Source organism: Etheostoma spectabile, chromosome 22, assembly GCF_008692095.1.
Source record: "Etheostoma spectabile isolate EspeVRDwgs_2016 chromosome 22, UIUC_Espe_1.0, whole genome shotgun sequence".
NCBI lineage: Eukaryota > Metazoa > Chordata > Actinopteri > Perciformes > Percidae > Etheostoma > Etheostoma spectabile.
In genome coordinates, this window is record NC_045754.1 from 12,383,543 (window position 1) to 12,398,183 (window position 14,641).

Consider the following 14,641-nt stretch of genomic DNA (forward strand, 5'->3'; position numbering starts at 1 on the left):
CCCTACAATCCACCAAGTCAGAATAAACTGCTGTGAATAATAACAACAGTGTTTAAAGAAGATGGCCGACCTTTCTCCAGGCCCGTGATCTCCACAGAGAGTCGTGATGGGGGGATGTTTTCCACCGCCGTCACCCAGTCCTCTCCTGCCTTCTTCACCTTCTTGTACTCCACCCGAAATGACTGGATGGGGAAGCCGCGGTTACCGCGAGGAATCCAAGTCACATATGCTGACGTTTCCGTTGCCGTGGAGACTGTGGGCTTGTCAGGGGCTTCGGGAGCTGCAGAGGAGGAATGGTGTCAGATGACAGGACATAAACTCTCAGACAACAATCTGTTATGACAGTGAAGGAAAAACTCATTGCTTTCAGCACTTACTGAGGGCTCATCCTTCAGAGACAGAAATGAAAAAAACGGATAGAGAAGTTTCCAATGTTAGTCAAAAGGAGATTGGTTAGAAGTTCAGTATCTTGCTGCAAAACAATATCAGGTTACAGTTATTTTAGAAGAAGTGAGTTTGTTATAGTTAGTAAAGTTGATAGGAGGCAGAGTTTTCAAAGGGGCAGGTTACAAAAGGGATACTTACGAGAGAGGCTTGGCGAAGGAACAGCAGGAGTTTTTGGTGGGTCAATTTGCCCTGGACCTCTGCGACCTGAACACAGAAAAACACCAACAGTCAGATGAGAGTTTAAATTAAGGAACTGCCTTTTGAGCCACATCAAACTGTAGTTGAATCCTTCTCTCACCACAGTCATGCTAGTAGCTCTGTGAGGCTGTACTTGGTCATTTAGCAATGCTTGGAGCTAAATGCTAATGTTAGTGTGCTAACTCGCTCTCAACGACAATGTTAACACGACAGTGTTTTTACCTTTGCCAGTTCTGAAGGTCATCATAGCAGGTTGTCCCAAACCTGCACAGTTTTTGGCAGTCATCTCCACCTCATACAGGCTGTCTGGCTGCAGCTTGGCAAGAGTCAGCTTGTGGAGGGCACCTGAGATACTGCTGGAGGTCCACTCTGCTAGAGGGTCTCCCACCTGAGAGAGAGACAGGAGTGAGCTACTGACAAAGAACACATACACAGTTGTTAAGAAACTAACTTTGGTGCCTTTGCCTTTGGTGTAGCTTCAATTCCCACTGCGATACATCAACCAATGTGTCTCTGGGGTAGACATTAAGCTAGGGTGACCAGACGTCCCCGGTTTCCGGGGACAGTCCCCGATTTTTGGCTACCTGTCCCCGGCTGGATCTGTCTCCGGAAATGTCCCCGGTTTTCACTGTGACTGAAAGACTCAAAATTGGAATGAAAGAAAGAAAAAACTGACAAAACGTCGCCGATAATCGCACACCCAACCACGCAGATCAGGCCAGCCAGAGCCGCGTGCTCAGAGAGGTTTTAGAAAGCCGTGTTTAATCACTGATTATTTACATGGAGTCTGTGCTTTACCGAACGCAATTTCGGTTTTATGTTTTAAAAAGAATCTTAATCTTTAACAGAAAGGTCGACCTCCTTAGAAATATTATATACACTTAGAATATTAATCTGTGTCTGTTAGCAGCTAAACAAGCACTTTTATGAACGTACCCCCTTGCCGTCCCCTTGTTACTCCCGCCTGCCCTGTGCATAAAACAACGCTGGACAATTATCTATTAACTTACATTGCAGCGATCTCGTTTAATACTGAATCAATGTCAAAGGAAAATAGTCCTCAGTAGTTTTGTTGTATCTGATTCTCAATGAGCTGTTGCAGAAACAAGCCTTGAGCAGTAAAGCAAAAGCTGTCAGTAGTCAGAAACATTACAACATTATGAAAGTTGAGACTTTCTATCTTGAATATTAGGACTTCTATCTTGAAATATAAGACTTTCTATCTTGAAATATTAAGACTTCTATTTGAAAATATAGGACTATAAGGACTTTCTATCTTGAAATATTAGGACTATTAGGACTTTATATTTTGAAATATTAAGACTTCCTCTGAAATATAGGATTTATCTTGAAATATTAGGACTTTTTATCTTGAAGTATAAGGATGGATTTTTATCTCTGAAATATTAGGACTTTCTATCTTGAGGTGTAGTGGAGTGGAGTAGGAAGTAGCAGCAAGGGTGGGTCTAGTGTCATACCTGGGGGGGGGGGGGGCTCCCTAATAAGAACAGCTCTAGGTCTAGTGTCCCGTTTTAAGTTTTACAAAAATAAAAACATTATTGTTTTGGAAGTAAATACGCTTCTGAGCTGAAAATGTCCCCGGATTTTGTCTGAGAAATCTGGTCACCTTACATTAAGCCCCCAGTTGTTTCAGAGGCGTGCAACCTCTGATAGTAGCAATTGTAAATCGCTTTTGATAAAAGCATCAGCTAAAAGACATGTCATGTAATGTAGTGAATGCAGTACCTTTCTGTATTTGACCATATACTCCAGCACGGGGGCTCCTCGCTCATGCCGCGGCCTCCAAGTGAGTTCATAGTAGTCAGCCTTGCCCGTGCGTGGCTGGCTGAGGATAATGGGGGCGTCTGCCAGAAGGATCTGTCCTGGCAGCTCAGAGCAGTCTAGAGGCAACATGGCACCCGTGGCACCAGGCCTCACAGGCGGCTGCTCTCTCAGCACCTTATCTGGGCTGAGTGGCCGATAGAGCGAGGGCAGCTTTCCTCTGGATGAAATCCCTAGGAAGAAGAGACATGTCATGAAATCTGAAGGCTGGTACATAAAAAAAGACTACATTTCTAACAAAACAAACTATCTGACTCACCGGTTGACACTGCAATGAGGCGAGCCGAGGCCTGTGAGCTGCCCACCCCATTCTCAGCCATGCATTGGTAGAGTCCGTCATCCTGAGGGCCCACGTTGAAAACACGCAGCACCCTGGAAGTCAGGCGGTGGCGAGGGGACGGGGCGAGGGGACGGGCATTGTGAAGCCATATCACAGAGGGAGTGGGTTTACCGCGGGCCTGGCACGTAAAGCGCACCGTCTCTCCGTACACAACCTCCTGCTGCTGCAGCTCCACCGTCACCTGCGGAGGCTCTGCAGGAGACAGAAACAAAGTTAAGAGGCTGGTTCAAAACCTTATAAGTAGAATGTGTATGTGTGCATAAGTGTGATTGTGCAGTGTCTAGAACTGCAACTGACAATTATTTTCTATTAGAGTTGAGGCAATTAATTGTTAAAATTAATATTCTGGAAATTACAATTTTTAAACTTTTAAGTTCAAGCTCCAACAATGTCACGTGTAAGAGCACATGTGTGAGTGAAGGCACAATTATGCATGTGCTTGTAAAGGCTGTACGACGGGGGGGTGTATAGAGCCAGGCAGGCGGGGCCAGGGCAGCCAGTTGATGGTTGGCTGCTTGTGAATCAGGGAAAGACTGAGCTCATTACAGCTATAGCAGTTCTCTGGCTTTAATTAGAGCCAGCTGCACGCACACACACACGCACACACACACACAAAAAAAAAACAGTCATCCATAACCGAGACACACTCAATCAAGTCTCGCTACAGAATAGAGAGCTCTGTCTCTACAAACTTTTTCCTACAGACCACCACCCGGGCTTACACACTTCTCACGCAAATGACAAATACAGCCCCCTGTCCTCTCTGTCCAACAAACAGGAGTCTGTCGACTCATTAAATCCACGACACAGACAAAACTAAAATTATTGGAGAGTCAAATGAACAAACTCCATTCACTATTCACTATTTTTTTTCCAGAAACCTGCATTTAACAGATTAGTTCAAGGTATTTCAAAAGACTATCAAAACAAATCATATATAAGCCCAAAGCAGCCAACACATGACATGCTAAATCAACTTTTCTTCACTCCACCCTTCCAGTATACTCACCAAACACTTGTACATCATAAAGCACCGTTGCAGAGCCCGCTGAGCCGATGCCGTTGTCCGCTCGGCAGATGTAAGTGCCCGAGTCGGCCTCGTCCACCGTATCGATCAGCAGGTTGCTGAGCAAGAAGCGCGTGTTGTTATGGGATCGCAGGTCCTGCCCATCTTTTGCCCATATGACCTGTGGAGTGGGGATGCCACTGGCCACACACTCCAACACTAGCCGCTGGCCTTTGGTCACCATGATGGAACGAGACGCCGGTGGGTAAATGATGCGAACTGCTTCTGAGGTGGAGCCTGGAAAAGATGAAAATGACAGTGATTACTTTGTCTATGCAACGTGAAAAAGTCCCACCCTTCTCCATTTCTTTAAAATTGCTTGCATACACATTGTGGCTGAAATGAATACAAAAGGATTTAAATCGCAATGTGAACCCATAGCACTTTCATCTCTTCTTTTGAAGACGCAAAAGCATGACTTGTGCACGTTGTCACCGTGCACGTCGTCACCTATGACTTAAAAGTATCCTGGCATGATCGGATGATGAAAGTCACACACACATTTATACATATTTGTTTCTGTATTCATTGTTTGTTTCATATTAATCTTTAATAGGTTTGGTGAACATGTATGCACCATTCACCAAGGCAAATTCCACATACGTAACTTATTGTGGCAGTTAACTCTTTTCTGATGAGTTTCTACAGTACCAGTTACAAGCTCTCCAATATTGTCCTTTCTTAAATAACCTTTAATATTTCAGTATGACCAATAACTTCTTATGCACATCTTTAAATTATGTTTTCATTGAAACAGCAATGGTAATCAAAAATGTTGTTTTTTGACAACATCAGAGTGTTGGAAGTGATGACTCACGGCGAATACGCAGGCGGTCAGCGAAGATGGATGTTTTGACCTCCTGAGTGATGGGGTTGTAGGCAGCACACTTGTACGGCCCCTCATCATCCTGCGTGGCATTGGCTATCTGCAGGTTCCCAGACGGCATGATGAGGTAGTTCCCTGCAGGAAAAACCAAATGTTATGCTTATTTACTTACGGGCAGTTTCTGTAGGGGCAGTTATTGCTTTTAACGTGCAAACGACAAAGATTTTAAGGTTTTATCTGTCTCTTGCTTATACAATATGTGTAACAAAATGCAAGGCAGCATACTGTGGTTCACAAGGTGTAATGCCATTTTTCCAGAATGTAAAATGTACATATGTGACAATTCTAAAGAAAACACACAAATATGGATTCATGAAAAGGATTCAGAGGATAATGTGCTTGACAAGCAATACTGTTACAGCAATTACATGAGATAAGGTTTGATTTATTTTAATAAAAGCATGTGTAATTGGAATTATATGGAAATACATGACTATGACTAAGACAAAGAGGAGCTGCAGAAGAAGTGAGTCTTTATTGTGAAACACAATGTAATTTGAGTACTATGTGCATTCCAGTGCATGTTTGCACCGTCAGCAGAAACCACATGGTGGCGCCCCAGAGTCTGACCGAGACCAGTCAGTGAATCCTTGTCAATGTGGTATTCATTTCCTCACAGATAAGCTGCAGATATCAGTACCTACAGCTCCCAGGCATCATCAGCATACCAGCCACAAAACCACTGGAGCCTTTATTCTCTGCCAGGCAACTTAGAAGTAAATAGTTTGAAAAATAAACAACTGCATTCCCATGTCTCAACATTCTCGAGATAATACCCTTATCACCGGTTTTATAATGGGCCAGATAGCAGGATTATAGCATTCCGGTAAATTATGAAGATAGTAGGAGAATTAAGAGGGAAGTAGAGAGAGATTATCAGCTCAGTACCTTTGGATGTTTCCAGCCACTCCTGTTTGACACTGTAGCGGACCTGTGCCTTGGGCTGACTTTCCGGGAGGTGACATTCAATAACAGCCGTGTTGCCTTCGTCGACCTCGATCTCTTGCTGGTCATCAGGCTCAAAATCCCGCAGCTCTAAAAAACACACAGGCAAGGGAAAAAAAATCAGTGCCATCACATCGCCGCTGAACACAGTTCACCATTCTTTCGTCATCTTAACATCACATCCAACTTCACATGTATACAGTCAGTCCTCAGCTTTAGAAGTAGAAAACCAAAATATTCTGAGCAATAATAAACATTACAATAACTGTGCTGTTTCCATACTGGGTGTCTCTTCATATTGGGTGTCCCCATTGTATCGTAACCACATTCCCACAACTTCTCCAATGTGCCTTCTCTTTGAAACAAAACCTTCATTTAGTCATTTCTTTCTCTCTGCTTGTCTTACATGATCTGCTTCAAGTGCATTTTTTATAGCTAGCTAATGTTTCTGTTTAACTCAATTGATGTCACTTTGGAGTCCAAAGCCTAAAAGTGGTGTCTGTAACATTCGAGTAGGTGTCATTAATCCTGTCAAACATTATACTGGGACTAGAGCCGGTTTAGATTCTGTGGGAAATGGGTGGAGTGGGATTACTGGGGCCATGTGCTGCGACTGTGTCCCACAGACACACAGTCTACACTGCACAGACACTCAGGTGACCTCTGATCTCCTAAACCCCCCGCCTGAGTGGCCCAGAGGCCTGGCCAAGGGGTCAAAGGTGAGAGGTGTCCATCCTATAGAGTTTCAAAGAAAGATATCCAGTTTGGGTTTGGGAGGAAACAGCAAAACTCTGCTCTTAAGAAGCCAGGGAAAAACCCCACAAAAATTGTATTTGTGGGATACTGGCATTTCATAGATTTGAGGGAAACTAAAATGAGAGTGAAGGGAGCAACACAGGAGGGGAAAAACAACTGGAAAAATGTGTCATGAAGGAGTCGAGCAACGAAATGAAAGATAAATAAAACTTCTCCAGGAACGTAATTAAACGTCTACCAGCCTTGGTTGATTTATTCTTAACAAACACGGCCTCTCTCCATTCTTTCCAGAGGTGCTATAACTGTTGTGTTTTTCTTGGACCAGACGCTCTCTCTGGCAACAAGACCAAGCTGCTGGTATATACAGTCAGCTGATGGGACTTTGTATACAGCTCTAATCCAATAAGTAAAGTTTAGTTAAGGCCAGTGTATCTACTGATAGGGACATCACAGTGATTTACTCTAAGCACTGAACAAACACCTTCACTGTAGGAAACTGATTTTGTCAACATGCATGTTAGATCTGTCCCTCCGTCTGTGTCTGAGAAAGCTCTAATAGGAGACACACACAGACAAACGCACACTAAAACAACTCCTTTTCCGACTTGGTTTCAGCTTTTAGTCTGAAAAATGAGGAGGTGTGTGTGTGTGTGTGTGGTGGGGTGTTGTGTGTGGTGTGGTGTGTTGTTGTGTGTGTGTGTGTGTGTGTGTGTGTGGTGTGTGTGGTGTGTGTTGTGGTGTGTGTTGATGAGGGAAAGCCTTAAGGAGGGACCGTGTGGCGCTCCATTTGCTAATCAATCAGGTGCTGTTTTTACAGCCACCTCCCCCCTGCCTCCCCCTTACATCTAAACCATCCCACCTTCCCCTCCTGCTTCTACCAAATTCCTCAGTTACACCTTTTAACCCCCCCCCCCCCCCCCCCCCCACACACACACACACACACACACCACACACACACACCCCACACCCACCCCTCTAACGCCCACAATTCTTAGAGGAAGAACCCGCATAGGTGCCTCTCAGGTGTGTGTGCGTGCACGTGAGCATGCATATGAATTCCTGGGTGTGTGTGTGTGTGTGTTGGGTGTGTGTGTGTGTGTGTGTGTGTGTGGTGTGGGTGTGTGTGTGTTCTGCAGGGATGGAGGATTGATGGTATTCATAAACTGAAGCAGACCCCCGCACCAGGACTGCTGGCAAGGCAGAACTTAAAAATTTCTAAGAGACGGTGCATTCATCATCTTTATGTGTAGCAGTAGGAGGCCTGTGCGTGTCTGAATTATTACATGTTTGTGCAATGTGTTGTGCGTTCACGTTGTGCAGATACATGTCTCTGTTTTCTGCAGCAAAAGGGGGAGGGTGATTGTCTGCACAAGAATTCAAGCAAGGAGCTTTTAACTTATGCCAAAAAAGTTGGATAGCGAGAAGGGTCTGGAATCAACCTATCCTGATCACAAAAAACATGTGCGTACAACTAAGAGATTTCACATGGAAAGGCAGGCACGTACACCCTCCCCGTGGAGCAATTCCTTAGGCGGTTTGGGGGTGGCCGAGAAGAGAGACGGTTATTAAATTAGAGAGGTTTTTGGGGGGAGGCGGGGCAAACAGTCTGGCTCCACATGTGGTTATCTTAACATAATTCATCCACTATTTGAACTATCAATAATTTTTACTGCCTTTGTGCATGCTCTGAAAAAGAGGGGGAAAAACATGAGTTGAAGATGACAAAAGAGGAGGGAAAGTGAAAGAAAATGAAAGGAGGCAAGGGAGAGAAAGTGACAGGGTGAAGAGTGAAAATGTGCAAGGAAGAAAATGGGTGTAGTGTGTGTGTGTGTGTGTGTGTGTGTGTGTGTGTGTGTGTGTGTGTGTGTGGTTATGGAGGCCCTCAAGGAGACAGAGAATGTGACATCACGTCTCATCTTGTGTGAGGCTCTTGTCTCGACTGGCCTAAAACACCTCCATTTTCCCCAGCTATGGCAGCCTCATACATCACTACATATAAAACAATACAGTTAACAGCACAACTAATGGTGTGTTCTAGTGAGGCATAGCCTCTGTCCACCCCCTCACACACACATATGCACACAACACCCTTATCTCCCCCCAGCCCTGTACTCAATTATGGGGCCATAATTTTTGGTGAGCCCTGCTGTGGAGAGGAATGTGGTGTTGTGTGGAGCAGAGGGGCCGATAGAAGCAGGGGGCCCCCAGGCTGGAGTCATGGTCCCCTCTTCAACGTTCTGACCGGCCCTCGGGTCCCCTCCATTCCTCTGGCTCAAGTTACACAGCTTCAGGCCCCCTCTTAGTCCCATGATGCATATCAAATATAACACTACATACTCAGACCAGCACACTAAAAAAAGTCAGCAGTGAGAATAATTCACTTTAACGCCATTAGATCAATTTGACACTCCATAAAAGTAGCTGTTGTATCCTACACCAACTACACAGAGTGAATCCTACCTCACTATGTGGAGGTATTATTAATCAATAATGTGCAACAGTTTCTCACCATGATCAGAATTGTAGTTGGTAAGAATTAGACTCACAGCAGTGGAAAAGTACAAGGTTTACAGTGTTGTATTGGTGAAGATTTTAAGCTAAAAAAATACCGCCCCTTCACTGTTTTTGTTTAACTCCAAGAAAATTAAGTCAAAGTCGTTCTTTGGCTACTTTGATGAACCAAAAAGGAGTCTGTGTGTTTGTGTTTATTTGTCTCAGCCTTGTGTGGGTGGCTACTCACTGGCAGCAGTGACGTTAGCAGGCACACTAGCCAGGGCTCCTGCGCCAGTGCTGGCCACACACTGGTATCTGCCCACAGTCAGGTTGGAGAGTGTGGGGATGAACAGGCTGTGGGGCCCCAGCACAACACCCAAATATCCATCCACCAGCTCCTGGCTGTTGAGGCGCCAGCTAATGTTGGCGGAGGAGGGACGGGCACTGCAGCGCAGATTCACGCTGCCTCCCAGCTTCTGCACCACAGACATGGGCTCTTCACTGAACAATGGCACCTCGTCTGAGGAAAAACATCATACAAAGTAGTTAGAAGCAAATAAAAAAGCTTTTTTTACTTAATCAGTCAGCATATTAGACATTCCCCACAGATTACAGCAGCGGAAACATTTTGTCTTGGAATTTATTTTGACTTGTAATTAATTAGGGCTGCCATTCACTACATTATTTTTTATTATCGACCAGTCTAAAAGCAAAGCAGCCACTTCTCACATTTGAAAACCTAGAACATCAGAGGTTTGGCATTTTTGCTAAAAAAAAAACAACAAAAACGTTTTAATTGATTATCAAAATAGTCAATTGCCAAATAATTTTCTTTTGATCTTCTAATCAGTTAATGGGTTGAACTTTACAGTTGTACATACAATACTTCTCTTTTTGAGTTCCCCCTTGGTGGCTAATACAGATCATGCAAACTACCCATTTCTTCAGTTCATTTTTAAATAAACTTCTGTTGCTGCTGCCAGGAGGCGTAAAAAAACAAAAAACAACACCCTTCGTGTGACGGAGATAGAATATTTTGTCCTTGGCAAGACTTATCCTGCACCAGGTGTTTGAAAAACTAATGTTAAGACATTAATAAAGAGAGCATAGATCAAGTCAGTAATATACATTTGTGAAACACTGACAGAAAGCACACAAATGGAACCATTTTAATTTAATTTCTGCAGATGCAGTTTTTCACCATCTGAGTTTGTCTACTCACCGGTGAGAGAGGCGCTGCTCTGCAGGCAGCAAAGAAGTACTGCACCCAGAGCGCACAACACTGGAGCCCTTCTCTTTTTCATCCACGGAGTCCAGTCTCGCTTTCCAGACATCTTCCATACACTACCCCCTGAAACACACACACAAACAGAGGAAGGGCAGAGGGTCATTTACAGACTTGGTACACTCAAAAACAGTAGCACAAATCACTTTCTTCTGATTGATTTATTAAAAACACACAAACAGAACTGCACAAAAAAAGCTACCAAAACATACATCATCCATTGAAACAGTAAATCTTGATTTAAACATAAGCTGCTCTCTAACACACGCACACACGCACGCGGTGCAATCTGCGTTACCCCCAGCAGCCAAACTCCAGACACAAATAAAGCCTTTCTTTCCCGTCAGCCCCCATCTCTACGTTGACCCCACCTCCTCCGCCTGTACTCGCACCCATACAACCTGCCTTCATCAAAGGGGCGCCCTCATTCTGCGGGCCGAAACCCGACCCCTCTACCTTTCCGCTCAGGTGTAACCGATACAGGTAGAGGGTCCAGGAGGAGGAATGGGGGAGGGAAGGAGAGGAGAAGGGAAAACACACAGGCTGCATTCAGGAGTTGGGACAAAGAACAACTAATAAGAGGTAGACAGCAGTGAGGACTGTGTGTAAGTTGGGAGGATAGGAGGGCTGTATTATGGTCGCAGTATGTATTGGGAAGAAAACGGAGAAGATGATAGTAATGGTCAGTCTATTAACAGTTAATGTAGAGAGGGGCGCTTTTCTCTCTCCCTTGTTGCTTGCTGCCAAGTTTCCCAAATTCTTTCCTGTCAGGTTAAACTAACAACTTCCCGTCAGGATGCGGAGGGTGGTCCTGCAAACGTGAATCTCTACTTCTCTCTCTCTCTCTCTCACATAAATGCATGTCGCCAAACATGCACACACCCACTATCCTGATGTTGTAAAAATGGAAGCACACAACTTTCTCATACATATGTGTCCTGATATTATTATGGCAAGGGGATGAATAATGATGCTCAGAGAGACTAGGGACTGCACGCACGCACGCATGAATGGAAATTCTTACAGTGCACCTTTATCATCTAATGACAGCAGTGAAAATGTTTAGGTGCCTGGAACATTTATTGAAAATGAGCAAAACTACAGAAACAATCTGTACACACAACACTGACATTATCTTTTAAGTTTATATGGCTAACATGTTAGCCAACAGTTGCTTATTTACACATCCAGCATATATGGAGCAACATTAGCATTCATTTGGATTTGGTTTTGGTCTTCACCAACTCCTAAGGGAAATATTCTGCCATTTAGCAGCTAAATTATTATTTCACCTTGTTATTAAAGCAATTTTGCAAAAAACTATTTGCAGCCGAACAAAGCCGATGAGAGGCGTGAGAGTGAATCAAAACCATACATTTGCATGTCCAAAAACCAAGACACCAAAGAGTTGTAATACTTTGTACATATACAAAAAAATATTGTTAACTCTTTAAGCAAACATTCACACTGTGGCTCTAGCTTCTCAAATGTGCTGCTTTTCACTCATTCATGTTCATGCAAATTTAATATCTTTGTTTTTGGACTGTCAGAAACAAACAAGCGATTTGATAATGTCACCATGGACGGGGGAAACTGTGACCGTAAGCATTTTTGACGTTGGAAATAATCCTTAGTTGCTGCCCTACATACATGTACATATACTAATTCACTCACTCGTCCACTCAGAGTGGCTCATGAGTAGTGGGCTCAGTCAGTAAACAAACAGCAAGCTGCTGTGGAACCAGGAAGCTAAGCTGAAGGTCTGTGGCTTTAGTGGCGGGTTGCTGTATGGACACAACTCGGGACAGCTGCCCATGAAAAACACACATCTGTATGGAGCACCTGTCCCAACTGTAAGAGTCACTAACCGTAAACCACACCAGTCAATCTGCCAACCAGACACAGCAGGACACACTACTTGCCAATGAAACCTCTTACCTGTCCAATTTCTGTCTTTTACACAGAATTAAAAGTAGCAACAGTAAGACAGGAGAAGAGACAGAAACAGAGATAGAGCTTTGTTATAACAGTGGTATGAGAAGGCCCCTCGTACATCATCACTCCCTAAAAACAGCCATACTCCTTGAGCCTGTCTGTCCATCTGATTTATTAGTCAGCTGGGTCCTGTGTTTGCTTAGCGGATACCCTGCCTCAAGATGAAAAGTTAGCCTGACATGTCCAACTTTTTCCATCTATCCTTCCCAGAGAAGTCACAGACAAAAAGAGAGAGAGAGAAAAGCCTCCTACGCATCAGCAAGGCTGATAAAAACCAGATCATACACACAGACAGCTCTCCTAAATTAAGAACCGAGGGAATGTGTGTTAATGTGTTCCTGTGACGGTTTTGCTACAGCCTGACCAGTGAGGAACAACACTGCATGGCCAACACAGCTTTGTGGAGTTAAAACATACTTCAGTGTGTGAACTGCTCAAATCTGTCAGTTCTAGTGCAAAATTATGATTACTGGGGAGTAAATCTATTTGTGTAATCATATTAAAGAACTGACACTTGAGTGCTGTGAAATCTCACTTGCTTAAGACTTGACTCCCAAAAGAAGAAGAAGACTTAGTAAATTCCTGGGATGATAAAGAATACCTCAAAACTGCTATGGTAACCTATCAAAATGTGTCTGATGCTGTGAAACGTCGGCATTGAATGTCTGGTCCGATACATAGTGGTATTGTTTAATCAGATTCTTGCTCAATAATATCATAGTTTCTTATCATAGCTGTTTGACATTTAGGCTTTTAATGGAAAAAAAGTAAGTTAAGGTATTGAAAAAAAGTCTAGTCAAGCAGTACTGAAACTTGTTTAATGTATTGCACTGTTATCGAAAAAAAAAAAAAAATTAAAAGTGTAAATATCACAGAGAGGACAAGGGGAAAGCCCGACTAGAAGACAGTCCCAGGTTGTGGCGATGGTATTCAGGCATGCATCATGACAGTAGGCGTAGGTATTATATGTTGTTGTCGGAGAGAGTCACTTGACAGAAGTTTATTGTGAGCGTGCTAAGTAAAGACACCGGGGCCCCTGTTCTCCCGGGCTATTGCCAGTCCCATTGTCCCCCTGCCTCCGTGGATAAATTTATTTTGACAACCTTGCTAATTGGATAAAACCAGACTGGAGCCACCTCCCTGAGCTCTCACATTCCATCTGTTTTCTGGCATGGAGAGGACACACAGGAGGGGCGGTGGTGCTGGAGGGGTAGCAGGGTAGTAGGGTAGTAACTCCTGAGGAGCTGAGCTGTTGAATATTTATCACCTCCCCAATCTCCCTCCCCTAGTCCCCCAGTTTTACGTCTTTTTACACCCAGTGCGTCCCCCCTCCCTCGAGGTTCTCCAAACACCACAAAGCCCCCCCTTTAGATAAACACATGCGGTGTCAAGTGTGAGGAGTGCCGGGGGTTCAACTGCTCCGCTCGGGCCAGCGGCCCACAATGCCATGCCGCATAGCTGCCATGCGGGAGGCCGGTTGCCCCTGGTGACGCTAACAGGCAGAACGCACCTTAATAGAGTGGAGAGTCATTGTAAAGCAGTGAGTCGGTGCATGGACAAAGACCCCGTGGACCCCTGGAGAAAGGGGAGACGCTACTCTGAAGGGCCCAGGGAAGAGCTGATGGGCCCTGCTCAATAACCAAAGAGAAGGGGGGCTCAATGACCAAGAGGTTTGAGAGTAATGTGGAGTGAGTTTGGGGAGGCAAGGGGGTTCAATGCCTGTATGGATTGATGTGAGATGGGTGAAGGGGGTTTAGGGAGGCAATATGGGGGGGAGGGGGGTGGAGAAGAGAACAGCGACTCAAATTAATGGAGAGGATGTCAACTGGCGGACGAGCAGGAGGAGAGTGAAGGGCCTCGTCAATGAAGAGGGAGTGTTTGAGAGAGCGCGTGTTAAAGTGTCGCTGGATGTCCCAACATATTTTCCCTTCACTCTGTCAATGTGTTTGCTGTTCTCTTGGTTTGCGGTATTGCTATAGTTATCAATATGTTATTGCTTGTTTGATATTGTTGTTTTACAATATGAAAAGGAGGATAAAAAGCTAAATAAAAAGAGAAAGAAACCAGTTTGTCAGCTATCATATCAAAATGCATAAAAATCATAGAGATCGTTTTGTTGGATGTGACTGTCTCTACTACCAAGTGTAACAGATGATGCTCCTGAAGCTGAGAATCTCTGTACTTCTCCGTTGTACTTCACACAAGCAAAAATTTGGCACTTAAATCTTTTCCCATCTATCTGTCAGACACAAGAGAACCTTCTGGAGTCTTATCTTGGCATGGAAACTCAACAGGTGGAGAGGGGGCCAATCCAAATCCTGCACTCGAGGCATCACTCGTTCTCATGCAATAAAAGTACACATCAAAAGCATCTCTAACGAGACCCCC

At 44.3% G+C, this 14,641-nt stretch overlaps 1 protein-coding gene across 1 annotated transcript in view; it reads right to left on the reverse strand.

Moving 5' to 3' along the window:
- boc (BOC cell adhesion associated, oncogene regulated) overlaps positions 1-14,641 on the reverse strand; it is a 24,865-nt gene that overhangs the window by 3,640 nt on the left and 6,584 nt on the right. Inside the window, exons 2-11 of the mRNA XM_032504440.1 lie at positions 10,196-10,324; positions 9,221-9,493; positions 5,668-5,814; positions 4,711-4,854; positions 3,837-4,130; positions 2,747-3,019; positions 2,392-2,660; positions 868-1,033; positions 586-651; positions 71-280 (exon numbers count right to left, since the gene is read on the reverse strand). Of these exons, the coding sequence (XP_032360331.1) occupies positions 71-280; positions 586-651; positions 868-1,033; positions 2,392-2,660; positions 2,747-3,019; positions 3,837-4,130; positions 4,711-4,854; positions 5,668-5,814; positions 9,221-9,493; positions 10,196-10,307 (1,954 nt within the window). The 5' untranslated portion in view covers positions 10,308-10,324. The remainder of the gene's footprint in view (positions 1-70; positions 281-585; positions 652-867; positions 1,034-2,391; positions 2,661-2,746; positions 3,020-3,836; positions 4,131-4,710; positions 4,855-5,667; positions 5,815-9,220; positions 9,494-10,195; positions 10,325-14,641) is intronic.